This window comes from Ursus arctos, unplaced genomic scaffold (assembly GCF_023065955.2).
Source record: "Ursus arctos isolate Adak ecotype North America unplaced genomic scaffold, UrsArc2.0 scaffold_33, whole genome shotgun sequence".
NCBI lineage: Eukaryota > Metazoa > Chordata > Mammalia > Carnivora > Ursidae > Ursus > Ursus arctos.
Window position 1 is genome coordinate 1,536,373 of NW_026623019.1, and position 27,337 is coordinate 1,563,709.

General features: G+C 39.4%; 1 protein-coding gene and 1 long non-coding RNA gene across 6 annotated transcripts in view; one reads left to right on the forward strand and one right to left on the reverse strand.

Annotated features, from left to right (window-relative positions):
* ZNF169 (zinc finger protein 169) overlaps positions 1 to 27,337 on the forward strand; it is a 64,884-nt gene extending 37,547 nt beyond the window's left edge. For 2 of the 5 annotated variants that reach the window (XM_048218308.2, XM_026519160.4), the window contains 3 exons: positions 13,748 to 13,874; positions 14,301 to 14,396; positions 24,687 to 27,337. In XM_048218308.2, coding sequence (XP_048074265.1) covers positions 13,754 to 13,874; positions 14,301 to 14,396; positions 24,687 to 26,173 — 1,704 coding nt within the window. In that variant the 5' untranslated portion in view covers positions 13,748 to 13,753 and the 3' untranslated portion in view covers positions 26,174 to 27,337. Of the gene's footprint in view, positions 1 to 8,110; positions 8,469 to 13,747; positions 13,875 to 14,300; positions 14,397 to 24,683 lie in introns of all 5 variants that reach the window. The other 3 variants (XM_044391274.3, XM_026519162.4, XM_026519161.4) reach the window with 3 other exon arrangements.
* The window catches only part of LOC130542378 (uncharacterized), a 25,330-nt gene continuing 16,740 nt past the window's right edge, over positions 18,748 to 27,337 (reverse strand). The window contains exon 2 of the long non-coding RNA XR_008956928.1: positions 18,748 to 26,715. This is a non-coding gene — a long non-coding RNA (uncharacterized LOC130542378). The remainder of the gene's footprint in view (positions 26,716 to 27,337) is intronic.

Here is a 27,337-nt window from a genome sequence, read left to right on the forward strand (position 1 = left end):
GAGGGAGAGGGAGAGAGAGAATCTTAAGCAGGCTCCATGCCCACCATGAAGCCCAGTGTGGGGCTTAATCCCACAACCCTGAGATCATGACCCGAACTGAAATCAAGAGTTAGATGCTTAACCAACTGAGGCACCCAGGCACTCCAAATAATCTTAACTTTTTTTGAAAGAATGAAAGAACAAAAGTGTTTCTTTGTTTTGCTCTTTGTTATTTGAGACATAGAAATTACATGTTTTGGGATTCTTTAAATTGCATTTCCATATACTTTGTTCTATATATTTTTTTTTAACTTTGGTATATATCTGATCTGAATTATATAAAATCTTTTGACCTATATTTTAATTGAATATGTTGTTGACCATATACACACATGGTCTTTAGGCATGTCTAAGGAGTTTGGCCTGATAGAAGAAATTGGAATATGCTTTAGGGTTGTGACCTGCAGCCCTAGATCAGGGCTGGACCTACAGGTCGTTAACTAGAAAGAAAGAAATTAGCACTCTTTCATTGAATCTTAAAAAATTGTTTTGAATGTCTACTGTGTGAAGGAGCCTTTGGTCAACAAACAGTGATATCCACAGCATAGCCCCCATTCTTAGAAGACTCCCAACTTATTTAGGCATTTAACTATCATTGGAATTAAACATTTGAAAGTTCCTTTATTGAGGTATAATTCACATCCAGTAAAATTCACCATTTTAAAGTGTACAATTTGTAGATTTTAGTATATTCACAAAGTTGTACAACCCTCACCACTATCTAATTCTATAATGTTTTCATAACTCCCAAAGAAACCCCACAACCATTAGGAATCACTCCCTTTTCTCCCCTCTCCTAACCTCTGGCGAGTGCTCACCTATTTTCTGTCTCTATAAATTTGGTTATTCTGGGTATTTCATATAAATGGAATCATATACTATATGGTTTTTGTGTCTGTTTTCTTTCACTTAGCATAATATTTTCAAGGTTCATTCATGTTGTAGCCCAAATCAATAATATTTCATTCCTCTTCATGGTCGAATAGCATTCTATTCTATGGCTATATGACATTTTATTTTTTCATTCATCAGTTGATGGACATTTCATTTATTCCTGTCATTGGAACTTAATTAATATCTTTGGTCTATGCACATTTTTGATAGATTTTAATAAAATTGTATTAAAACTAGTGACTACCTCAGTGTCAGATCTTTAAAGATGAAGAAACCCAGGAATCCATCAAAATCCTGGAGAACATAGGCAGTAACCTCTTCGACACTGGCCACAGGAACTTCTTTCAAGACATGTCTCTAAAGGCAAGGGAAACAAAAGCAAAAATGAACTTTTGGGACTTCATCAAGATAAAAAGCTTCTGCACAGCAAAGGAAACAGTCAACAAAGCTAAGAGGCAACCCACAAAATGAGGGAATATATTTGCAAATGACATTTCAGATAAAGGGCTGGTATCCAAGATCTATAAAGAACTTCTCAAAAAAAAAAAAAAAAAGAACTTCTCAAACTCAACACCCAAAAAATAAATAATACAGTCAAGAAATGGGTAGAAGAAACGGACAGACGCTTCTCCAGAGAAGACCTACAAATGGCTAACAGACATGAAAAAATGTTCAACATCACTAGCCACTGGGGAAATACAAATCCACAGTGAGATACCACCTTACACCAGTTAGAATGGCAAAAATTAACAAAACAGGAAACAACAAATGTTGGCGAGGATGTGGAGAAAGGGGAACCCTGTTACACTGTTGGTGGGAATGCAAGCTGATACAACCACTCTGGAAAACAGTATGGCGGTTCCTCAAGAAGTTAAAAAAAGAGTTACCCTACGACCCAGCAATTGCACTAGTAGGTATTTACCCCAAAGATAGAGATGTAGTGAAAAGAAGGGGCACATGTGCCCCCGTGTTCATAGCAATGTCCACAATAGCCCAACTGTGGAAGAAGCCGAGACGTCCTCCAACAGATGAATGGAGAAAGATGTGGTTCTTATATACAATGGAATATTACTCAGCCATCAGGAAGGATGAATACCTACCATTTGGATCAACATAGATGGAACTGGAGGGGATTATGCTAACTTAAATAAGTCAGTCAGAGAAAGACAATTATCATATGGTTTCACTCATATGTGGAACATAAGGAATAGTGCGGAGGACCATAATGGAAGGGAGGGAAAACTGAATGGGAAGAAATCAGAGAGGGAGACAAACTATGAGAGAGTCTTTCTTTTTTTTTTTTTTTTAAGATTTTATTTATTTATTTGACAGAGAGAGAGAGGGAACACAAGCAGGGGGAGTGGTAGAGGGAGAAGCAGACTTCCTGCCGAGCAGGGAGCCTGATGCGGGGCTCGATCCCAGAACACTGGGATCATGACCTGAGCCAAAGGCAGATGCTTAACGACTGAGCCACTCAGGCGCCCTGAGAGTCTTGACTCTGGGAAACAAACTGAGGGTTCTAGAAGGGAGGGGGTGGTGGAGGGATGGGGTAACCGGGTGATGGGTATTAAGGAGGGCACGTCTTGTGATGAGTACTGTGTTATACGCAACCGATGAATCATTGAACATTACATCAAGAACTAATGATGTACTTTATGTTGGCTAACTGAACATAATAATAATAAAAAAGGTGAAACCACCTACATTCACATTCAGATCTATGACTCTTTATAGGTTAAAAACATTCACAGATTTTAACTACCCCATCCCACTATTTCTTGGTCATTGTGAAGTTAACTTGTTCCCAGTGTTTGAGAACCTATTTCTTTGTGTGTGTGTGTGTGTGTGTGTGTGTTTTAAGGTTTAGTTATTTATTTGAGAGAGAGAAAGCACCCAAGTAGGGGTAGGGGCAGCAGGACAAGGAAAGACACTCAAGCAGACTCCCCACTGAGCACAGAGCCTGATGTGGGGCTCAGTCCCACAACACTGAGATCACGACCTGAGCTGAAATCAAGAGTGGGATGCCCAACCAACTGAGCCACTCTGGCGTGCGTTGAGAACCTATTTCTGTGGGAAATTTTGTTCATGAGATGAATTTTAGTCTGACGGTTCTTCTCACCACAAAATATGGCCAAGTGAGAAGAAATGCGTATTTTAAATTGTATGAGCTACAGTTCTGTAGTAGAGTGTCTGTATTCTTTGCCTGCTTTCAAAACCATCTACAGGATACTAGAACACCTCTGCTTTCTATTCTGCCACTAGCTACCTTTCCCTCCTGCCAGGCGCTTCTCCTCACCCACATCATGGACTTTTCCCTTCTCTTCTTCTGCTCATGGCATCTGTGTTCCCTGCCTCCCTACGTACTTCATTTAGATTGTTAGCCCTCTACTCTTTTCTTGACTATTCTGAATCTTAGCCATCTTTCGAATTTTAATTTTTTTGAGATATAATTCACCCTGTGGATGAAATGATCAGATAAGGACTTGTAAGTCTTTTTTAACTGTGCTCAATGTGGAAAAGTAAAATGTGGTAACATCAGATAAAATCAACTTCAAGACAAAGGGAAAGAAAACCATTTCAAAATGATAAAAGAGTCACTTTAGCAGGAAGACATAGCAGTTATGTATGTATGTGTTTAATAACAAAGCTTTAAAATAATCGACAGAATTAAAGGGAGGAAAAGGCAATTATTGGGAATTTAATCCCCTCTGAGCAACTGATAGAACAAGTAGGTAAAAAGGCAGTAAAGACGTACATGATCTAAAGAAAACTGCCAGCTACATCATCTTGATCAGTAGTTATAGACCACTGTACCGTACAGCTACGGAGCATACATTGTTTGAAGTGTGTCTGGCATGCTCAGCAAGATAGACTTAGTGAATTTGAAGGAATTTAAGGAATACAGAATATAAGCTGTGTGACTCCAGTCGAATTAGAAACCAATAATAAGATACCTAAATAAATCTCAAAGATTTAGAAACTAAACAACACATTTCTTCACTGATCCTTACATCAAAGAAGAAATTGCACTGTGACATCAAAATGTTGGAGTAAGGGAAATACATGGCTCTGTGCCTGCCACAAAGCAACTAACGAGCTGCTAAAACCCAGAATTACCTTTTGTCAAACTTTGGAACCTAGTCAAAAGTGGAAAATTTGGTGAAGAAAGAAGCTCGTACTTTATGGCAGAAGAGTGCTGCAGCATTTTAAACTGCCTACCTATAGTAAATATACACAAAGAGCTAAAGGAAACCATGAACATGGAACTAAAGGAAGTAGGCCAACAATGTTTGAAGAGATAGAGATTATCAATGAAGAGATTATAAAAAGGAGCCATACCAAACTTTTGAAGCTGCAAAGTATAACAACTGAGATGAAAAACTTGGTATGGGGGTTTAACAGCACATTTAGGTAGGCATAATAGAGTCAGTGAATTTGAAAGTACTTCAACTGAAATTATCCACTCTGAGGCAGGAAAAAAAAAAAAAGAATATTGAAAAATGCACAGGACTTAAGAGACCTGTGAGACACCAGCAGGTGTACTTACATATACATAGTGGGAATTGCAGAGGGGAAGGAGAGAGAGAAAATTTTAAGAAATATCCAGAAACTCCCCAAATATTAAAAAACAAACCCATAAGTCTATACATCAAAGAAGTGTAGTAAACTCCAAGTAGGATAAACTCAAAAAGATCCACACCCAGACATACAGTCAAAATTATCAAAAACCATATACCAAGACAGAATTTTGAAAGCAGCAAGAAGATATTTGTTGTCCACAAGGAAGGAATCCTCGATAAGATTAAGAGCTTTTTTCTCATCACAAACCATGGAGACCACTAATCAGTAGGATGACATATTTAAGGTCTTAGAAGAAAAACTGTCAACTAAGATTTCTATATCCAGTAAATTATCCTTCAAGAATGAAGGAGAAATTAAGAGGTTTCCAGACTTAAAAAAACAAAACAAAACAGAGCTCATTAACAGTAGACCTGCTCTACAAAAAATGCTTCAGGCTGAAATGAAAGGACACTAGATAGTAACTCTAAACCGTAAGAAAAAAAAGTGAACACTAGAGTGCTCAGCAAGGAGTTTGCTGAGGTTCTCTCTCTCTCTCTTCCCCTCCCTCCACTTGCATGCACGCTCTTTCTCTCTCTAAAATAATCTTTTTTAAAAAACATAATGAGGTATTACTTTGCACCAGTCATATCAACTTCTATCAAAAATAAGTGTCATGCGCTATTGGTGGGAATGAAAACAGCCACTGTGGGAAACAGTATGGAGACTCCTCAAAAACGTAAAAATAGAACTACTGTACAATCCATCAATTCCACTTCTCGTATTTATCCATATAAAACAAAGACACCCATTCAAAGGGATATATGCATCCCTCTGTTCATTCTACCATTATTTACAAAAGCCAAGGTATGGAAGTAACTTAAGTGCCCATCAATAGATGATAAAGAAGTGCATACACACACACACACACACACACACACACACACAGAGGAATATTAGCCATAAAGAAAAGAGTAAGATCTTACTGTTTGTGGCAACATGGATGTGGTGACCTAAAGGGTATTATGCCAAGTGAAGTAAGTTAAAGACAAATACTGGACAGTTTCATTTATATGTGGGAATCTGAAAAACAAACAACAAAACAGAAACAGGCTCATGGACACAGGAAACTATTAGTTACCCAAGTGGGGAGGAGTTGAGGAGTGGGCCAAAGAGGGGAAGGGGATTAAGAGGTACAAATTTCCAGTTACAAAATAAGTAAGTTACAGGGATGCAATGTATAGCAGAGGGAATATAGTCAATAATACTGTAGTAACTTTGGTGACAGATGGTAACTAGACATTGTGGGGTTATATTTGTAATGTATACAAATATTGAATCACTATGATGTACACGTGAAACTAAGAGGATATTGTATGTCAGTTATATTTCAGTTTAAAAAGAATAATAAAAGATTAAGAAGGATATATGTTGAAAACAGGTTCACTGTGGAGAGAAGATATAACAATTATAAATATGTACATACCTAACAGTATAGTCCCAACATATATGGAGTAAAATTGTGCAGAACTGAAGAGAAAAACAGTTCTACAATAATGGGTGTAGACTTCAGTACCCAATTTTCTATAATGGATAGAGCAGCCAGACAGGAGATCAAAGGAAATACACAGCTTGAACTACACTATATATCAGTTGCAACTAGTACACACACATACAAACACATACACCACACATACTACCACTCAACAATAGCAAAATATATATTTCACCCAAGTGCACCTAAAACATTTTCTAGGATAGACCATATATTAGGCCACAAGTAAGTCTTAATGAAATTGAAATGACTGAGATGATACAAAGTAACTTCTGATCACAGTGGAATAAAAACGACAAATGAATAGCAGGAAGAACTCTGGAAAATGCACAAATATGTGGAATTTAAGTAGCACTCTCAACCGTTCAATCGAAGAAAAATCACAAGAGAAAGTAGAAAATACGTGGAGACAAATGGAAGTAAAAACAAGATATACTAAAATTATGGGATACAGCAAAAGCAATGCTTAGAGCAAACTTCATAGCTATAGATGCATCATGTAAAAAGTAGAAAGATCTAAAATCAGCAACCTAATAGTACAATTTAAGAAGAGCAAACAACCCAAACTAGAAGAAGGAAAGAAATAATAAAAGAGCAAAGATAAGGTAAAATAGAGAACAGAAAAATGATAGAGCAATCAACAAAACTTAAAGCTGGTTCCTTAGAAAGATCAACAAAATTGACAAACCCTTATCTAGATTGACTAATAAGTAACTCAAATTACTAAAATCAGAAATGAACTTGGAGACATTACTGTCCCCCCTTTTTTAAAGTAAGGGTTATAAGGGAATACTTACATAAGAGAACAGCTGTATGCCAAAAAATTGGCTACCCAAGGTGAAATGGATAAATCTCTACAAATGCACAATCTATCTGACTCAGGAAAGAACAGAAATTCTGAGTATACCTAGGAATAGTGAAGATATTAAATCAATAATAAAAAAAAACCCCTCACAACCAGATGGCTTTGTTAATTCTACCAAACATATAAAGAAGAGTTAAAATTTTTCTCTATTCTGAAATATTGAAGAAGACACTTCTTAACTCATTCTATGAGGACAGCATTACTTTGATACCAGAGGTCTCAGACAAAGACACTGCAGGAAAAGAAAACTATAGACTAATATCCCTTATCAGCACAGATGCAAAAATCTTCACAAAAATATGTCCAAAACTAATTCAGCAGCGTATTAAAAGGGTTGTACTTCTTAAGCAAGTGAGGTTTACTCCCAGAATGCAAGAGTGTTTCAACATACTAAAATCAGTTCTGTAATATACCACATTAGGAGAATGCAGGTAAAACCATGATTATCTCAACTAATGCAGAAAAAGCATATGACAAAACTGAACCCCCTTTCATGAAAAAACATTTAGCAAACTAGGAATAAAAGGAACTTCCTCAACATGATTAAGGTCATATATGAAAAATCCACATTAGTATCATTGATCGTTGTTAGTGGTGAAAGACTGAATGCTTTTTTTCTAAACACGAATGAGATAAAGATGTTAGCTTTTGCCACTTCTGTTCAACACAGTACTGGCAGTTCTAGCTAGGATAATTAGGCAGAAAAAGAAAAGACATCCAAATTGGAAAAGCAATAAAATGATCTCTTCACTGAAAACATTCTCTCATATCCATAAAACCTTAAAATCTCCACACATAAAGTCAGAGCTAAGAAATAAATTTAGCAAAATTGCAGGATACAAAGTCAACATGGAAAAAGTTTTATTTCTGTATATTTTCAACAAACTATCCAAACAGGAAATAAATAAGTTCCAATAAAATAAATTCCAAAGAATAAATTCCAGTAAAATTCCAATTTACAATAGCCTCTAAAAGAATAAAATACTCAGCAATAAATTAACCAAGGAGGCAAAAGACTTGTTCACTGACAACTATAAAATATTACTGAAATTAAAGAAGACAAGTATATAGAAAGACTTCCCACCCTTATGGACTAGAAGAACCTAGTATTGCTAAGATGACAGTACTACCCAAAGTGATCTATAGGTTCAAAACAGTCCCCATCAAAATTCCATTCACACTTTTTTTTTCCCCTACAGAAACAGAAGAGACTATCCTAAAATTCATTCAGAATATCACAGGATCTTGAGTCTTCAAAACAAATTTGGAGGAGTCACACTGCCTGATTTCAACACTTAGTACCAAGCTACAAACAGTGGCAAAATAGGTTCTCACTGACATAAGGATAAATATATAGATCAATGGAATAGAACTGAGAGCCTGAGAAAAAACCCTCACATATGTGGTCAATTGATTTTTGACAGGGGTGCCAAGACCATCAACTGGAAAAGGACAGTCCATACAAATGGTGCCTGGACAACTGGATATCCACACTAAAAGAACATGTGAAATAAATGAAAAATTAGAAAGTCTCTGAAGAAATAGGAGATACAATGAGTAAGTATATGGAAATTGCACAACTGAAAAATACATACCTGAAAGATAAAGCTCAGTAGATGGGCTTACTAACAGATTAGAGGTAACAGAGAAATCAGTGAATTAGAAGACAGAACAATAGAAATTATCCAATCTGCAAAACAGGGAGAAAATATACTGGGAAAAAATTAATGAAGACAGCCTCAAAACCTATGGGAATATAACAAAATACCTAACATTTGTGTCATCGTAGTTCTGGAAAAAGAAGTGAAGGTAGGCAGAGGCTGAAAAAGTATTAGAAGAATTAATGGCTGAAAACTTCCCAAATTTGGCAAGAGATGTAAACCTACAGATTCAAAAAGCTTGAACATATGCCGAACATGAAAAACCCACTGAAATCCATGCCAAGACACATTATAATGAATCTTCTGCAACCTAAAAATGAAGAAAATATCTTGAAAGCAGCCAAAGAAAATGCATTTTTTATAAGGAAAAGGTATTGGAATGGTAGTAGATGGGTTATCAGAAACCACAGAAGTTAGATGGAAAGGGTGTGATGTTTCTTAGGTGCTGGAAGAAAGGAATTGTCAACCCCAAGTCCTGTACCAAAGAAAATATCTTTTGGGAATGAAGGGAAAATCAGGACATTCTCAGATGGAGGAAAACAGGATTTGTCTTCGGAAGTGTAGATAGAGGCAATTTTATAAACAAAAAGGAAACAATAAAAGAGGGAACCTTGGAATATCTGTGTGTGGTAAAGAGTTAACAGGCTTGAGGCTGCTATTCTTAGGAAATCCTGCTTACAAGATTATCCTTTGGCTGGCATTGGGATCTTGCATTTCTGGAGGGTTAGCACCATTCTCAGAACTGATAAGAATGGTTCACTGTGCCTAAAACTATGCAAACTGTAGGGTTTATGCTGAAAGTGCCTGTGTGACCAGTCCCCCTAAAAAAGTTGGGCACTGAGCCTCTAATGAGCTTCCTTGTTAGACAACATTTAACACACGTCACAAGTCCTTGGTGGAGGAGTTAAATGGGTCATGTGTTACTCCACTGGGAGAGGATTCTTGGAAGCTTGTTCCTGGTTTCCTCTGAACTTTGTCTCTTGTACCATTTCTCTTTGGTGATTTTGCTTTGTATCCCTTTGTTTGTAGTCATGTGTACAACTAGGATGAGTCTCACAAGTCCTAGTGAACATCAAACCTGGGGGTGGTCTTGTGGACACAATCAGGAAGAAAGAAAACACAGGAAAAATAAGGGTAAATATAGGAGGCACTCCTCTTACACATGAATTTTCTAAACCAATTTTGATGGTTGAAGCAAACATTATTACACAGTCTGATGTGATTCTAAATATATAGAGAGGAAATACTTAAAATTACCGGAAGGGCAAGAGGATGTAATGGGAGGTAGAGTTTCTATACTTTTTAAACTGGAAAATGAAGATACCAGTAGACTGATTAGTTATGTATACATAATGTAGCTCCTAGAGTAACCACTAAAAATGCTATACAAACAAATATACAGCATTGGATAAATCAAAATAGAATTCTAAAAAAAAAAAAGTCCAAGTAACCCAAAAGAAGTCAGTAAAAAGAAAATGAAGCAAAAAGAAAATGATCTAAATACACCAACCAAAAGAGAGAGACTGGCATAGTAGAATAAGAAAGAAAAAAACCAAAACAACAAACCCTGTATTCTGTCTAAATGAAACTTCAAATATTACAACGTAGGCAAGTTAAAAGGATAAAAAGAAACATCATGCAAATTAATCAAAGGAAAGCTGGAGTGCCTATATTAAATCAAGTAAGGTAGACTTCAGAGCAAGGAAAGTTACCAGACACAGAGGGTGATAAATGGTCAAGTCAAGAAGACAGTGATCCTTAATATGTACGCACCACGTAACAGTTCCACCATATGTGAAGAGAAAACTCGAAGAAACAGACAAATCAACAATTATGAGACTTCAACACCCTTCTCTCAATGATGGAAATACTAGACCCCAAATCAGTAAGAGTTTGTCATTACCATCAATGAACAGAATCTAATTGTTACAGAATACTTCAGCCAACAATAGCAGAATACATATTCTTTTTAGATGCCCACAAAAACATACACCAAGACAGACGTATCCTGGGCCATAAAACAACACATAATACATTAGAATTTGTTTACCTTAACAAATGTAAAGAATTGATACCATACAAGGTGTGTTCTCTGACCACAATGGAATCAAAATTGAAATCAGTAAGAGAAAGTTGACAGAAAAGTCTATAAACACTTACAAAATAAACTACACACTTTTAAATAATCCATGCATCAAAAATGAAGTTTCAAGGGAACTAAAAACACACATGAAAGAGAATGGAGAGGAAAATACAATATATCAAAGTATGTGGAATACAGCTAAAGCAGTCCTGAGAGGAAAACCTGTAGCACTGAACATGTATGTTAGAAAAGAGGAAGAGTCTCAAGTCAATAAACTTCTACCTTGGAACCTAGAAAAATAAGAGCAAAATAAACTCAGAGGAAACAAATAGAAGAAAATAATAGTGATAAAGGCAGAAATCAGTGAAATTGAAAATAAAAAGAATAGAGAAAATCAGTTAAAGAGCTGTTCTTCTGAAAACAACAACATTGAAACAACCTCTAGCAATAGTGATAAAGGCAGAAATCAGTGAAATTGAAAATAAAAAGAATAGAGAAAATCAGTTAAAGAGCTGTTCTTCTGAAAACAACAACATTGAAACAACCTCTAGCAAGAAAAAAAGGAGTAGACACAAATTACCATATCAAGAGTGAAACAAAGGGACACCTGGGTGGCTCAGTTGGTTAAGCGGCTGCCTTCAGCTCAGGTCATGAGCTGAAGTCCCAGGAGTCCCAGGAGTCCCAGGATGGAGTCCTACATTGGGGTCCCTGCTCAGCGGGAAGTCTGCTGCTTCCTCTGGCCCTCCCCCATCTCATACTCTCTCACTCTCTCTCACATAAATAAAATCTTTTAAGAAAGAATGAAAGAAAGGTATCTCTATGTACTCTGAAGCCACCAAAAGAATATCCACCCATAAATCTCACAACTTTATGAAATGAACTGCTTCCTTGAAAAACACAAACTACCAAAACCCACCCAATATGGAGTAATTTGAACAGCTCTGTAACTATTAAGGAAGTCTAATTTGCAAACCAAAAAATTCCTACAGAAGAACTCTATGGGGCCAGATGCTTTTACTGTGGAATTCTGCCAAATCTTTAAAGAAGACTCAACACCAGTGCTACATGATTTCTTCCAGAAAATAGAAGAGGAAACACTTCTCAATTCACTCTATGGGTCAGGTATTACATTGATACCAAAATAATTATATGCTATTACCAAGTACAATTTTACTTTGGGAATGCAAGACTAGTTCCATACTTGAAACTTAGTGTAATCCACCATATTAACAGACTAAAAAGAAAAACCACATGATTGTATCAGTTGATGCAGTAAAAGCATTTATTTGACAGAATTCAATAACCATGGTGGGGTAAAAAAAGTCTTAGAACAAAAGGAATGCAGGGGAACTCTGCTACTTGAGTGGGGACATCTACCAAAAAAATCCATATCTAACATATTCTTTTCCTCAGGCCTTTCTTGGCCACTTATGTAACTTTTTTTTTTTGCTGATGTATACTTAAAATTTACTTACTATTTTAACCAATTTTAAATGTACAGTTGAGTGGTATTAAGTACATTCACACAGTTGTGAAACCATCCCCATTCTCCATCTCCAGCACTGTTTCATCTTCCCAAACTGAAACTCTGTCCATTAAAAACTGACTCATCCCCCACTCCTCCCAGCTATTCATAATCTCTATTTTGTCTCCAAGGTCTGCATACCTGCTATAAGTGAAATCAAACACTTTTTGTCCTGTGACTGGCATATTTCACTTAGCATAATGCTTTCAAGTCTAATCCTTGACATAGAATGTATCAGAATTTCCTCACTTTTTTAGGCTGAATATATGCCACTGTATGCATATACCACATTTTATTTATCTGTTGAGGCACATTTGAGCTATTGTGAATAATGCCATTAGGGATTTGGTGTATGAGTATAGAATGGTAGATATCTAGGAGTGGAATTGCTGGATCATAGAGTCAGTTGTACATTTAATGTTTGAGGAGCTGCTGGACTCTTCCACAGAAACCACACCATTTTACATTTTCCATCAGAAATGCACAAACGTTCCAATGTCTCCCCACACCCTGCCAGAACTTGTTCTTTCCCTTTTCTGTGGTAATAGCTATTTCAGTGGGTATAGCATGGCATCTCATTGTGGAATAGTATTCTTAATGCTGTGAGACAGAATACTTTCCTCCTTATGTCAAGAATAAGCCAAGGATGTCTGCTTTCACCACTCATTCTTTATTATGCTAGAAGTAATGTAATAAAGCAAGAAGAAGAAAGAGAATGCATACAGATTTATATAAAGGAAGAAATAAATCTGTCCCTATATGCAGATGCCATGCTTGTCTATGTAGAAAATCTCAAGGACTCTAGGAGAAAAAACAAAACAAAAAACCCCATAAAACTGAGTTCAGCCAGGCTGCAGGATTTAAGATAAACATAGACACAATTGTATTTCTATGTCCTAGCAATGAACATAGTGTCACTGAAATTAAAAATACAATGCCATTAAAATCACTTAAAGAAGTTCTTAGGTATCAATCTAACAAAACATATGGATTTGTATGCTGAAAACCACAAAATGCTGGTGAAAGAAATTAAAGAACATCTCCGTAAATGGAGACACAGACCATGTTCATGGATTTGAAGAGTCAACATAGTAAAGATGTTAGGTCTCCTCAAATTGATATAAAGGTTTAATGCAAATCTTGTCAAAATTCCAGCAAGGTTTTTTTGGTAGATATATATTAAGATTCTAAAATTTATATGGAAAGGACATGTCTTAGAATAGCTAAAATAACCTTTAAAATGAAGAATAAGGTGGGAGGAATCGGTCTAGCTGATTTCAAGACTTACTCTATAGCTAATCAAAACTGTGTTTTTGACAGCATCATAGACATAAGATCAAGAGAAGAAAGGGGAGGATCCCTAACTAGACCCATGAGCAATGTGAGAAGGGGATTAATAGTCTTGAACACATGGCACTAGAGTTTGGGTGAAAAGCAGGATCTGTGAATCTCACCAGGTGCCCCACACTGGCATTCTTCCTAATTTGGTCCTGGGCAGTGGCCTAGGTTAGGCTGACTAATGCATGTGGCTGGCTTCTCGGTGAGCAGGAGTGTGTTTGTGTTACAGGCATTAATGGCCTTCAGGGATGTGGCTGTGGCCTTCACCCAGAAGGAGTGGAAGTTACTGAGTCCTGCTCAGAGGACCCTGTATCGGGATGTAATGCTGGAGAACTACAGCCACTTGGTGTCACTGGGTAAGGATGGCTTGTCTCAGATCTCAGACTGCCTGTGGGCACCTGAAGATTTTATGTATAACAGCTGCCATACCTTTGGCTCAGAAAGAAAAACAGTATCTTCCCTATACCCCCAGAGAATGTCTGGATTCTGCAGAGTTGAAATAGTGAAGGTGTGTTTGGGAGGGTGTGGTCTGACACTGCACTGCCAGGCCTCTTCCAAGGCTGGGCTGGGCCCCTCCTCCAAAGTGATTTTACCTCAAATTTGGGAATACTAGTATTCACTTAACCACAGGGGAGAATTAGTGTACTGCCTTTAGATCTGGGATGCACCCCCCTGCTTCTCTGCCCCCTTTTGGGTTATTGCATTCTCCTGTTGACTGACTTCTGCCATAGCCTCTTAAGCCACTAACCCAGGGTCACCTTGGTTTCTTTCCCTGTGAGTAGGAATTGCCTTTTCCAAACCCAGACTCATCACACAGCTGGAGCAAGGGGATGAGCCCTGGAGAGAGGAGAGCGAATGTCTTCTGGACCTTTGTCCAGGTGAGTGGGAAGCAGTGGGCAGAGAAGGAGACTGGGCAGTGAGGTTGTGGGGAGGGCTCTTCTCCAGGCCTCCCTTTCATGCCATCCCGCTCACCCAGAGAGGGCTTCCCTGGCATCCTCCCTTCCCCCAGGCAGCTTCATTCCACTCATATGGTCTCTCTTTTTCCAGCACCTTTTCTAGTTCTCTGATCTCCCCCGTTCTTGGGCTTTTGTTGGTTGTCCTGATACCCTGCATAGCATTTGTCATCTGAGACTAAGTCTGCTGTCCCGGGAGACACTGTCCGGTTTCTGTTCTTAACCTGGTAACTTCTTAGTGCATCGGTTCTACCCCATAAATCCCCATAACCTTGTTTCTGTTATAATGGATTATTTAAGATTACAACAGGGTGTGTAGAATTGTATGATAAGTGCCTGTGTGCCTTCCTGTGGTATAAGAAACAGACATTAAAGACCAGAAAACAGTTCCTGCACCTTCCCTGGTGTGTCCTGCTTCTCCACCCTGCCTGAGAATCCAGTTTCTGCATGAGCGTTCTCATGTGCCTTAATCCTTTTTTCCCCATCTGAATGGGTCCTTCAGCTATATAGTGGTGTTTTGCATGTTTGTAAACTTCTCTGAACTTAGTATTGTAATGTACACATCCTTCTGGAACATGTTTTATTGACTTTATGTGAGAATCGTGTTAAAATGTGTAGATTTAGTTTATAATTTTAAAAACTTAAGTTATATTGATTCCATTATATATTTCTATTTTAATGAAGTTGAATTTTCAGTTCCCTTCTTTTGGACATTTCCAATTTTTGGCTATTAAATAATGCTGCTATATTTTCTTGTTACTTCCGTGGAAACGAGGGCAAGAGTTTCTCCAGGATGCATACCTAGGAGCACAGTAGCTGGCTCTGAGGCACAGGTAGCCTTGAGGTTCTTGTTCCACATCCTCACCAATACTAGGTATTGTCGACCTCGTTTCCCACTCATCTCTTCTTGCAGTGATAACCCAGAGGGGCTTTGCTTTTCAGGGAGCAGGAGTATCTCTTCCTATGTTGTTGTTTGGCCATTGGTGTTGAGTCTGGTGATTTGTCTGTTCAAAGTTTCCCTACTTTTCATTTGTTCTGTCTCTGTTACTGATTGTAGAAATTCCATATTAATTCAGGGAACATTCAGGACTTTAATGCCATTGCATTAAAGAATTTAATATGAATGTCTGGAGGTAAGAAGAAAATTTTTTCCTGATTTATCTTTTTTATTCTTTTAACATTCCTGGCATCTTATTTTGTTTGTTTCTAAATACAACCATATATCTGGACTTGTACTTTATAGCAAACTCAGTGCTTTTCTCTTTTTTTAAAGGGAACTATTATATAAGCTATAATTATGGTATAACATAAAAATATGGTATTAGGTATTACAGTGTAATAGTTAAGGCATAATTACGAGGTATATTATCAAAGTACAACAAACTACACATATGTATTTATTTAAGATTTTGAGAGCGAGAGAGAGTGAGTGAGCATGAGCAGGGGTGAAGGGGGCAGAGAGAGAAGCAGACTCCCTGCTGAGCAGGGATCCCGATGTGGGGCTTATCTTATCCCAGGACCCCGGAATCATGACCTGAGCCAAAGGCAGATGCTTAACCGACTGAGCCACCCAGGCCCCCCTAGACTACACATATTTAAAGCATAAAATTTATTAAGTTTTGACATATGTACACAAGTATGAAACCACTGCCACAATCCAAATACCAAGCACACCTATCGCCGAAAGTTTCCTTGTGCTTTATCGTAATCTGATCTCCTGTCCCTGTCTTAACCCTCCTCTCCATACCCAGGTAACCACTGATCTGTTTTCTATCATTATAGATTTGTTTACATTTTCTAGAATTAATATAAATTGAATAATACAGAATATATACCATATTCTTTCACTCCATAATGTTGTGTGTATCATAGTTCACTTTTTCTGCTGAATAGTATTCCATTATATACATACCACAATTTATTTAACAGTTCACCTATTGAAAGATATTTGAGTAGTCTCCAGTTTTGACGAATACAAGTAAAATAAGTGTGAACATTCGTGACAAGTCTTTCATTTCTTTTGGATAAATACCTAGGACTGGAAAGGCTGGGTTGTAGGATACAGTGTATATTTAGCTTTTTACAGAACTCAAAAACTGTTCCCCAAAGTGGCTATATCATTTGCATTCCCACCAGTAGGATATGAGGGTCCCAGATGTTCCACATCTGTCAAAACTTGGTATTGTTAATTTAATTTTAGGCATTCACATAGCTTTGTAGTGGCACCCGTGTTTTGACATTGACCTAGTGACTGATGATGTTGAGAATCTTTTCATGTGCTTATTTGCCATGTATATATATATATCTTTGGTGAACTGTCTTCTTGAATCTTTTGCCCATTTAAAAAAAGTGGTTTCTTATATTTTTGTTAATTGAGTTCTGAAAATTCTTCATATATTCTGTATAGAAGGTCATTATCAGATGTTTGATTTATAGATATTTTCCCTGTGGCTTCCTTTTCATTCTTTTAATGATGTCTTTCAAAGAGAAATTCTTAATTTTGATGAAGTCTAATATTCAGCTTTTTATCTCAGAATTTTACTTTTGGTAGTGTATTTAAGAAATCTTTGCTCTAAAGTGAAACAGATTTTTATATATTTTTTTTCTTTTAGAAGTGTTACAATTTTTATTTTACATTTAGCTCTATAATCTATTTTGAATAAATTTTTATACTAAGTACCAGCTCTGGATTTAAGTATAGTCGTTTGTTTTTGCATACAAATACCCAAATTTTCCAGCAGCATTTATTGTAAAGGCAACCTATGCTTTATTGAATTGCCTGTTTATTACCCTTGTGGTAAATTAGTTGACCAATGTATATGGGGGTCTATATTTGGACTCTCTTTTTTTTTTAAGTTGGCTCCATGCCCAGTGTGGAACCCAACATGGGGCTTGAACTCACGAACCTGAAATCAAGACCTGAGCTAAGATCAAGAATTGGACACTTAACTGACTGAGCCACCCAGGCATCCCTGGACTTTTTTCTTTTTTTCCCCCCACTCCTTTCTTTGTCTGTCTTGATGCCAGTATTGCATAGTCTTGATTAATGTAGCCTTATAAGTCTGGAGCTCTGATAGTATAAATCTCCAACATTTTTTCCCTTTTCAATTTGTTTTAATTATTTTAGATTCTTCACATTTCCATATGGATTTTAGAGTCAGCAATTTTCACCAAAAAAAAAGCCTGCTGGGATTTTGATTTGGATTCAGTTAAAGCTACCTCATTTTGCAGATAATTTATATGTAATTAACGCTGTATCACCCAATATGTGAACACAGTATATGTCTCCATTTTTATGGGACTTCTTTAATTTTTGTCAGCGTTGTTTTATAATTTTTAGTACACAGGTTCTTATACATCTGTCAGATTTATCCCTCTATATTTCATATTTTTGATACTATTTAAATTAACCTTTTTTAAAACTCAGTTTTTAACTGTTGAAAGTACAGAGAAGTACAATTAACTTACGGATAATGATCTTATATCTGGTAAACTTGGAAAACTTACTTTTTAGCCCTAGTAGCTTTTTTGCTAAATCCTATAGCATTTTCTACATAGATGATCATGTTATTTGTGAATAAGTTTTACTTCTTTACATTCAGTATATCTTTAATTTCTTTTTCTTGCCTCATTGCACAGGCGAGACCATCCAGTGCAATGATGAATTTAAATGGTGAGAGTGGACATCCTTTCCTTGTTCCTGATCTTTTGGGGAATGCTTTCTCCTAAGTGTAAGTTTTATAGCTGCCCTTTATGAGCACAACAAATTTCTATTTCTTGTTTGATGAGAGTTCTTATTGGGAATGGATGTTGGATTTTGTCAAATGTTTTTTGGGCATCTTTTGAGGTGATCATATGTGGGTTTTTTAGTCTTTCATTTTCTTAAAGTTTTTTACTTTTAGTTAATATGCAGTGTTATATTAGTTTCAGGTGTACAATGTAGTGATTCAGCAATTCCATATATCAATCACCCTATACTCATCTCAGCAAGTGCAGACCTTTTTTTTTCAATGTTTGAAGTTTTATTTAAATTCTGCGTAGTTAACATATAGCGAAAATATTGGTTTCATCACGTACATATAACACCCACTGCTTATCACAAGTGCTCTCCTTAATACCCATCACCAGTGTAGCCCAACTCCTACCCACCTCCCCTCCAGCAACCCTCAGTTTATTCTCTGTTGTCAAGAGTCTCTTATGCTTTGCTTCCCTTTTGTTTTCCTTTCCTATGTCCATCTGTTTTGATTCTTAAATTCTGTATGTGAGATAAATGACATTTTTTTTGTTGTTAAACCAGCCTTTTATTTTTGTTAACGCAGTGCACTGACCTTATTCAGGTTCACCAGTTTTACCTTGACTCTCTTATGTGTGTGGAGTGTATGTTTATCTAGTTCTACGAAATTTTATCCCATATACATTCCTGTAACTGCCACTATATTCAAACATACAGAACAGCTGCATCACATGAATGCCTTGTGCTGCTCTTTTTTTAAATAATTTTTATATTATGTTACTCACCATACAATATATCCTTAGTTTTTGATCTAATGTTCCATGATCCATTATTTGCATATAACACCTAGTGCACCATGCAATATGTACCCTCCTTAATACCCATCACCGACCTATCCCAATCCACCACCCCCCTCCCCTCTGAAGTCCTCAGTTTGTTTCCCAGTCTCTCATGGATCATTCCCCCTTCTGTTTACCCCCCCTTTATTCTACCCTTCCTTCTCCTACCAATCTTCCTGCTATTTATGTTCCATAAATGAGTGAAACCATATGATAATTGTCTTTCTCTGCTTGACTTATTTCACTTAGCATAATCTCCTCCAGTCCCGTCCATGTTGATGCAAATGTTGGGTAATCATTATTTCTGATGGCTGAGTAATATCCCATTGTATATATGGACCACAACTTCTTAATCCAGTCGTCTGTTGAAGGGCATCTCAGCTCCTTCCACGATTTAGCTATTGTGGACAATGCTGCTATGAACATTGGGGTGCATATGGCCCTTCTCTTCACTACGTCTGTATCTTTGGGGTAAATACCCAATAGTGTAATGGCTGGATCATCGGGTAGCTCAATTTTTAACTTTTTAAGGGACCTCCACACTGTTTTCCAGAGTGGCTGTACCAACTTGCATTCCCACCAACAGTGTAAGAGGGATCCCCTTTCTCTACATCCTCTCCAGCATTTGTTGTTTCCTGCCTTGTCAATTTTTGCCATTCTAACTGGCGTAAGGTGGTATTGATTTGAATTTCCCTGGTGGCTAATGACTTTGAACATTTTTTCATGTGTCTGTTATCCATTTGTATGTCTTCCTTGGAAAAGTGTCTGTTCATATATTCTGCCCATTTTATGATTTGTTTCTTGTGTATTGAGTTTGAGAAGTTCTTTGTAGATCTTGAATACCAGTATTTTATCTGTAGTGTCATTTGCAAATATCTTCTCCCATTCCGTGGGCTGCCTCTTAGTTTTTTTGACTGTTTCCTTGGCTGTGCAGATGCTTTTTATCTTAAGTCCCACAAGTTCATTTTTTCTTTTGTTTCTCTTGCCTTTGGAGATATGTCATGAAAAAAGTTGCTGTGGCCGATGTCAAAGAGGTTACAGCCTATGTTCTCCTCTAAGATTTTGATGGATTCCTGTCTCACATCGAGGTCTTTCACCCATTTGGAGTTTATCTTTATGTATGGTGTGAGAGAGTGGCCAAGTTTCATTCTTTTGCATATAGCTGTCCAATTTTCCCAGCACCATTTATTGAAGAGACTGTCTTTTTTTCTACTGGATGTTTTCTCCTGTCAAAGATTAGTTGCCCAGAGAGCTAAAGGTCCATTTCTGGAGTCTGTATTCTGTTCCGCTGGTCTGTGTGTCTGTTTTTGTGCCAGTACCATGCTGTCTTTGTGATCACAGCTTTGTAGTATAGCTTGAAATCTGGCAACGTGATGCCCCCAGATTTGTTTTTCCTTTTCAACATTTCCTTGGCGATTCGGAGCCTTTTCTGGTTCCACATAAATTTAAGGGCTGTTTGTTCCAGCTCTTTGAAAAATGTCATTGGAATTTTGATCGGGATAGCATTGTAAGTGTAGATAGCTCTAGGTAGCACATTTTAACTATGTTTATTCTTCCGATCTATGAGCGTGGAATATTTTCCCATCTTTTTGTGTCTTCTTCAATGTCTTTCAAGAGTGATCTGTAGTTTCTAGAATATAGATCCTTTATGTCTCTGGTTAAGTTAATTCCAAGATAACATATGATTTTTGGTGCAATTGTAAATGGAATGGATTCCCTAATTTCTCTTTCTTCAGTCTCACTGTTCATGTATAGAAATGCAACTGATTTCTGAGCATTGATTTTGTATCCCGCCACATTACTGAATTGCTCTATAACTTCTAATAGTTTGGGGGTGGAGTCTTTTGGGTTTTCCATGGAGAGTATCATGTCATCTGCAGAGAGAGACAGTTTGACTTCTTCTTTGCTGATTTGGATATCTTTTATCCCTTTTTGTTGCCTGATTGCTGTTGCAAGGACTTCTAGTACTATGTTGAATAATAGTGGCGAGAGTGGGCATCCTTGTCGTGTTCCTGATCTTAAGGGAAAGGCTCTCAGCTTTTCCCTATTGAGAATGATATTCGCTGTGGGCTTTTCATAGATGGTTTTTATGAGATTGAGGAATGTACCCTCTCCCTTCACTCTGAAGGGTTTTACTCAGGAAAGGATGCTGTATTTTGTCAAATGCTTTTTCTGCATCAATTGAGAGGACCATATGATTCTTGTCTCTTTTCTTAATGTGTTCTATCACACTGATGGATTTACGAATGTTGAACCACACTGGCATCCCAGGGATGAATCCCACCTGGTCGTGATGGAAAATCCCTTTAATGTACTGTTGGATCCTATTAGCTAGGACCTTGTTGAGAATTTTGGTGTCCATATTCATCAGGGATATCGGTCTGTAATTCTCCTTTTTGATGGGGTCTTTGCCTGGTTTTGGAATAAGAGTAATGCTGGCCTCATAGAATGAGTTTGGAAGTTTTCCTTCTGTCTCTATTTTTTGAAACAGCTTCAGGAGAATAGGTATTATTTTTTCTTTGAATGTTTGGTAGAATTCCCCTCGGAATCCATGAGGCCCTGACCCTTGTTTTTGGGGAGGTTTTTGATCACTGCTTCAATTTCGTTACTGATTATTGGCCTGTTCAGTTTCTTCCTGTTTCAGTCTGGGTAGTTTACAGGTTTCCGGAAAGGTATCCATTTCTTCCAGATTGCTTAATATATTGGCATATAGTTGTTGATAATAGTTTCTAATAATTGTTTCTATTTCCTTGGTGTTAGTCTATTAATTTGGGTCCTTTCCCTTTTCTCTTGGATAAGTCTGGCCTGTGGTTTAATCTTCTTCTTTCAAAGAACCAGCTTCTAGTTTCGTTGATCTGCTCCACTGTATTTCTGGTTTCCAGTTCATTGATGTCTGCTCTAATCTTACTTCTCTTTACATGTGCGGCTTAGGCCTGTTTAGTTGTTCCACGTCCAGTTGTTTAAGTTGTGAGTATAGGGTCTGTATTTTAGATTTTTCTATTCTTTTGAGTGTGCCTCCTTTAGTATCCTTCTTTGTCTCTTTTTACAGACTTTTACAGTCTCTCTTGACATCCATTTCCATGATCTCCTTATCCTCACTTTCAATCTTCATGTGTCTTTAGGTGTGAAATGAGTGTCTGGTAAGCAGCATATAGCGGGTCTTGTTTTTTACCTGCTCTGTCATACTGTGTCTTTGGAGTGGAGCACTTAGGTCATTTACATCGAAAGTAATTATTGATCTGTATTGCCATTTTGTTGCTAGTTCTGTGGTTGCATTTGTGGCTTTTTTCTGATTCTTCTCTTTCTTTAATGGTTTGTTGGTTTTATTTAATGATATACTTAGATTCTTTACTCTTTGTTTTGCTTATCTGTTTTTTGATTTGTGTTTACGATTTAATTTATATATAACATCTGCATACAGCAGTCTGTGCCTTTGTGTGTTTTTTACTTTTCACACTCTATATAAAGTATTCTTGGCTGCAGAAGTTTCTCTTTCAGCACTTTGAATATATCATGCCATTCCCTCCTGGCCTGCAAAATCTGCTAATAGCCTTATGGGGTTTCCCTGTGTATGTAGGTCTTTTCTTTTGCAACCTTAAAATTCTTTACCACTATTTCTTGCTATTTATTTTAATTACTATGTGTTTTGGTGTGGACCTCCTTGGGTTGATTTTGTTGGTGGAATCTCTGTGCCTCCTGAATCTGAATTTTTTTTTCCCTCCCCAGATTTGGGAAATTTTCAGCTATAATTTCTTCTCTTCCCCACTTTGTCTTCTGGGATCCCGTTGTAGATGTGAATGTTACTATGCTTGTTGGAGTCACTGAGCTCCCTAATTCTATTCTCTATGTGGCATTTGCCTCTCATCTGCTTAGCTTGATTGCTTTACATTACTCTATCCTCCAGGTCACTAATACATTCCTCTCCTTCCTGTAGCCTATTATTTATTCCATCCATTGTATTTTTAGTTTCATTTACTGAGTTCTCAAGGTTCTCACTGATGTCCTTCATTAAAGTCCAGTGAGTATCTCTGTGATCATTACTTTAAATTCTCTATCAGGCTACTGCTACTTATCTCTCCTGTGTTTTTGTCATGGTCTTTCATTTGGGACTTACTCCCCTGCCTCGTTTTGTCTGTTTTTGTGTATTAGGAAACTCAGTTACTTCTCCTCTTGAAAACAGTGGTTCTGTGAAGAGAGGTCCTGTAGTGCCCCCTGCATCCTGCCGTTGTGTCAGAGTAGCTTTTCATTGCAGTCCAGACTTCTGCACGGACTCTGCCTGTTATCTGTGGTGTGAGGGAGACCCAGGCAGGCTGGCTGTGAAGGGGAGTGACCACAGGAGGGGTCAGGGGTAGGGTGGTGGTGCTAACAAAATTTGTATTGAGTCACTAGTCCTAGGCCAGATTCCCCAAAGTGTGGTAATGGCCGGGGGTGTGGTGTACATTAGCAGCAGTGGCCTGGGGAGTAGCCAAGGTGGCCCGTAATGGACACATGGCAGCTGGGGGCCTATGGTGGCTGGGCATGGCATGCACAATGTCAGCAGAATTTGCACTGGACCAGCAGCGGCTTTGGGCATACAGCAACTGAGCAGGGCATGCATAAGCTGCTAGTCCTAATTCAGATCCCCCGAAGAAATACAGCGGCCACAGAGGCACAGGACATTAACAGAAGTTTTGCTGAGGCCAGGAGGCTTGGTGTGGGCAAGTCCTCAGGAGAATACAGGGGTGTGGTGCACTGCTAGCAGGTTAGGTACCAAGTGTCTGTGCAGCCCTGCTTCCCACAGGTGGCCCTCTGTTTATGCTGGGGGGTGGGGGAAGAAAAGGGCACCTGCCAGCTCCTTTGTTCCCAGAGAAGTCTCCCAATATGCTTCGAAATCAGCATAAACAGATCTCCTTCCTGTTGTACAAGCTGTCACTTAGCTGTTGCCTCCCCTTGGGCTGCTGTCACTTGCCTAGCACTGAGGTGGCTGACTTTTAAAGCTCCAAATCCCACTGGTTATACAAACTCATGGAATTCAGCCCCTCTGGTTTTCAAGGTCAGATATTATGGGGATTTGCTTGCTCTGTGTGCGTTCCATGGTGCTTTCTCCTTTCCGTGACCACAGCGCCATCCTTCAGGCAGCTTTCAGCCACTGTTTCTGCCCTTCATAACCTCTCAGATGTGAGTCATGGAGTTTGTTCTGCCAGTCTTCAGGTCCCTCTCCAGTTTACAGACTTTGAGTGATAACTAGTTGTAAACATGGGACTGGGTGAGCTTACGGTCCTTTTATTCTGCCATCTTGCACTGCCTCCCTCATGAGTCACACAGTTTCTCAGTAGAAATAATATTTGTGGATAATGTTTGCATCAGCTTTGACTACTGGCTTGCAGAAAACTGTATTGGGAGGAAAATGTCGAACTCTAATGACAGTTTGTAGGGTCAGGCTGCCTATGATGCTTTCTTGCTGGGCTCATATTTGGAGCTGGCTCATCGTGTGTCTTCTGTGTTGCGATAAGGTGTGCATTAATGTGTCAGCGAGGGATGGAAGGTAGGTACGTAAGGGAGGTCGTGGTTGTGGGAACAGCTGAGGAATGACTGTTGGGCAGGTGGAACCAACCGTTCACAAGGTACCTGTGGTGATTCTGACCAACATTTTCTCTCCAGCAGAACCAGGGACAGAATTCCAGCCATGTGGCCATTCTTGCCCCATGGCCTTTTCCAGGACGCAGTTCCTCGAGCAGTATGTGCTGTGTGGTCACCTTCCTCAGATACTCTCATATGCAGGAAGCCCCATCCCAGTGGAAGCTCCAAACTGCTCAAGTGAAGAAGCAGATGATGGAGAGACAGAAGGGAGACTTCGGCTGAGTGGGGTTTCCAGGGTGCTCTTCAGACCCTCTCATGGCCGGCCAGTAGACTGGGTGGAAGGCAACAGAGTTGGGCATCCTGAGGAGGCAGGCCTCTCAGCATCTGAAGCAGCCGTGTGTGGAAAATACAAACTGGGACTTGGTACCAAATCTAGCTTCGTGAGCCTCCAGAAGCATCATGTATGTCCTGAATGTGGCAGAAGCTTCTGTCAGAAGTCAGACCTCACCAAGCACCAGAGGACACACTCAGGGGAGAAGCCTTACAGCTGTAGGGAGTGTGGGCGAGGCTTTGGCCGCAAGTCCTCCCTCACCATCCACCAGAGGAAACATTCAGGGGAGAAGCCTTACGTGTGCCGGGAGTGTGGGCGCCACTTCAGGTACACGTCCTCACTCACCAACCACAAGAGGATACACTCTGGGGAGAGGCCCTTCGAATGTCAGGAATGTGGGCGAGGTTTTCGCCAAAAGATTGCCCTCATCCTGCATCAGAGGACACACCTGGAGGAGAAGCCCTTCGTCTGTCCTGAATGTGGGAGAGGCTTCTGCCAGAAGGCATCGCTCCTCCAACACCGCAGCTCACATTCAGGCGAAAGGCCTTTCTTGTGCCTCGAGTGTGGGCGTGGCTTCAGGCAGCAGGCGCTGCTCCTCAGTCATCAGGTCACACACTCGGGGGAGAAGCCTTATGTCTGTGCCGAGTGTGGGCACGGCTTTCGCCAGAAGGTCACTCTTGTCAGACATCAGAGGACGCACACGGGGGAGAAGCCTTACCTGTGCCCGGAGTGTGGGCGGGGCTTTAGCCAGAAGGTCTCCCTCATGGGACACCAGAGGACACACACAGGGGAGAGGCCTTACCTGTGCCCGGAGTGTGGGCGGGGCTTTGGTCAGAAGGTCACCCTCATCAGACACCAGAGGACACACACAGGGGAGAAACCTTACCTGTGCCCAGAGTGTGGACGCACCTTTGGCTTCAAGTCACTCCTCACCAGACACCAGAGGACACACTTAGAGGTGGCTGATGTGTACAGGGTACGTGAACAAGGACTTGGCCAGAAGTCGCACTTCACCTCTGACCGGAGGTCACACTCGGTGGGGAAGCCATGTGTGTGCAGTGAGTGTGGACGAGGCTTTGGCTTCAGGTCAGCCCTTATCAGACACCAGCGCACCCACTCAGGAGAGAAGCCATATGTGTGCAGGGAGTGCGGCCGAGGCTTCAGCCAGAAGTCTCACCTTCACAGACACAGGAGGACCAAGTCTGGCCATCGCCTCCCACCTCAAGAGCTGCTCTCCTGACCTTTCCTCACATGCGGTGGAGGAAAAAAAATGTGTTCTTTCAGTGATTGGAAGATAGTTGATTTATGGTTTATTTTCTGTGCTAGCAATGTGTTTTAACTTGCTAGAGCTGCCATAATGAAACACCACGAACTTGATGGCTAAAGAACAATTTTCTCACAGTTTTTGGGACTGGAAGTCCAAGCTCAATGTACGCACTTCGGTTTCTACTGCAGCCTCTCTCCTCAGCTGGCAGATGCCTGCATCCTTACTGTGTCCTCACATGGCCTTTGTATACGCACTTCCAAGGACTACAGCCTTAGTGTTAGGGCCCCACTCTATCACCAAATGAGGTCACGCTGTGGGTTCTGGCTTCGACATAGGAATTTGGAACAGTTCAGTCCATAACTGCCTCTTGGACCCCCAAAATTCATGTTCTCACATCTACAGCATGTTCTTAATAGCTCCCAAAGTATTGACCCATTCCAGCACTGACTGTCCAAGTGTGGGTGAGGCCAGGGGTATGTTTCATCCTGAGGCAAAGTTCCTCTCCAGCTGTCAACCTGTGAACCAGACAAGTTACCACAGATGTAGAATTTGCATTCCCTTTTCACAGGGGGAAACAAGAAAAGATTGATGGGTCCCAAGCACGTCTGTGACCTAGCAAGCAAATTCTGTTAGGTTTTAAGGCTTGAGAATAATGTCTGGTAGGATGCTTTGCCCTGTGGTCCTGCTGGGGTGGCAGCAGCAGGCTGACCGCAGTATGCAACCCCCTGAAACCATGGAGGCACTCACCCTCCGGGCCCACTACGGGAATGGCAGCCCAACTAATCTGTTTCCCCATTGTGGTCACTGTTTCCTCCTTTTGGTGGGTAGCACCATAGAAGTCTGACAGCCGGCCTTTGCTGTGTCCTGTCTGTACCATCCTTAGTTCAGCCTCATAGTTTCCACTGAGCATCAACTGCTTCCAAACTAATCTCTTTATCAAATGACTGTCCAGCAACACCTCTGGTGTTCTCTCCAGAACAGGCTTTCTCATTTTCACAATATGGATAGGCTAAGAATTCTCTAAATCTTCAAGTTCTGGCTCCTTTTTGCTAAAAACAGTTCCTTCTATTTACCTCCCTCCTCACACATTTCTATGAGGAGTAACAAGAAACAGGTACACCTTTCAACAACTTGCTT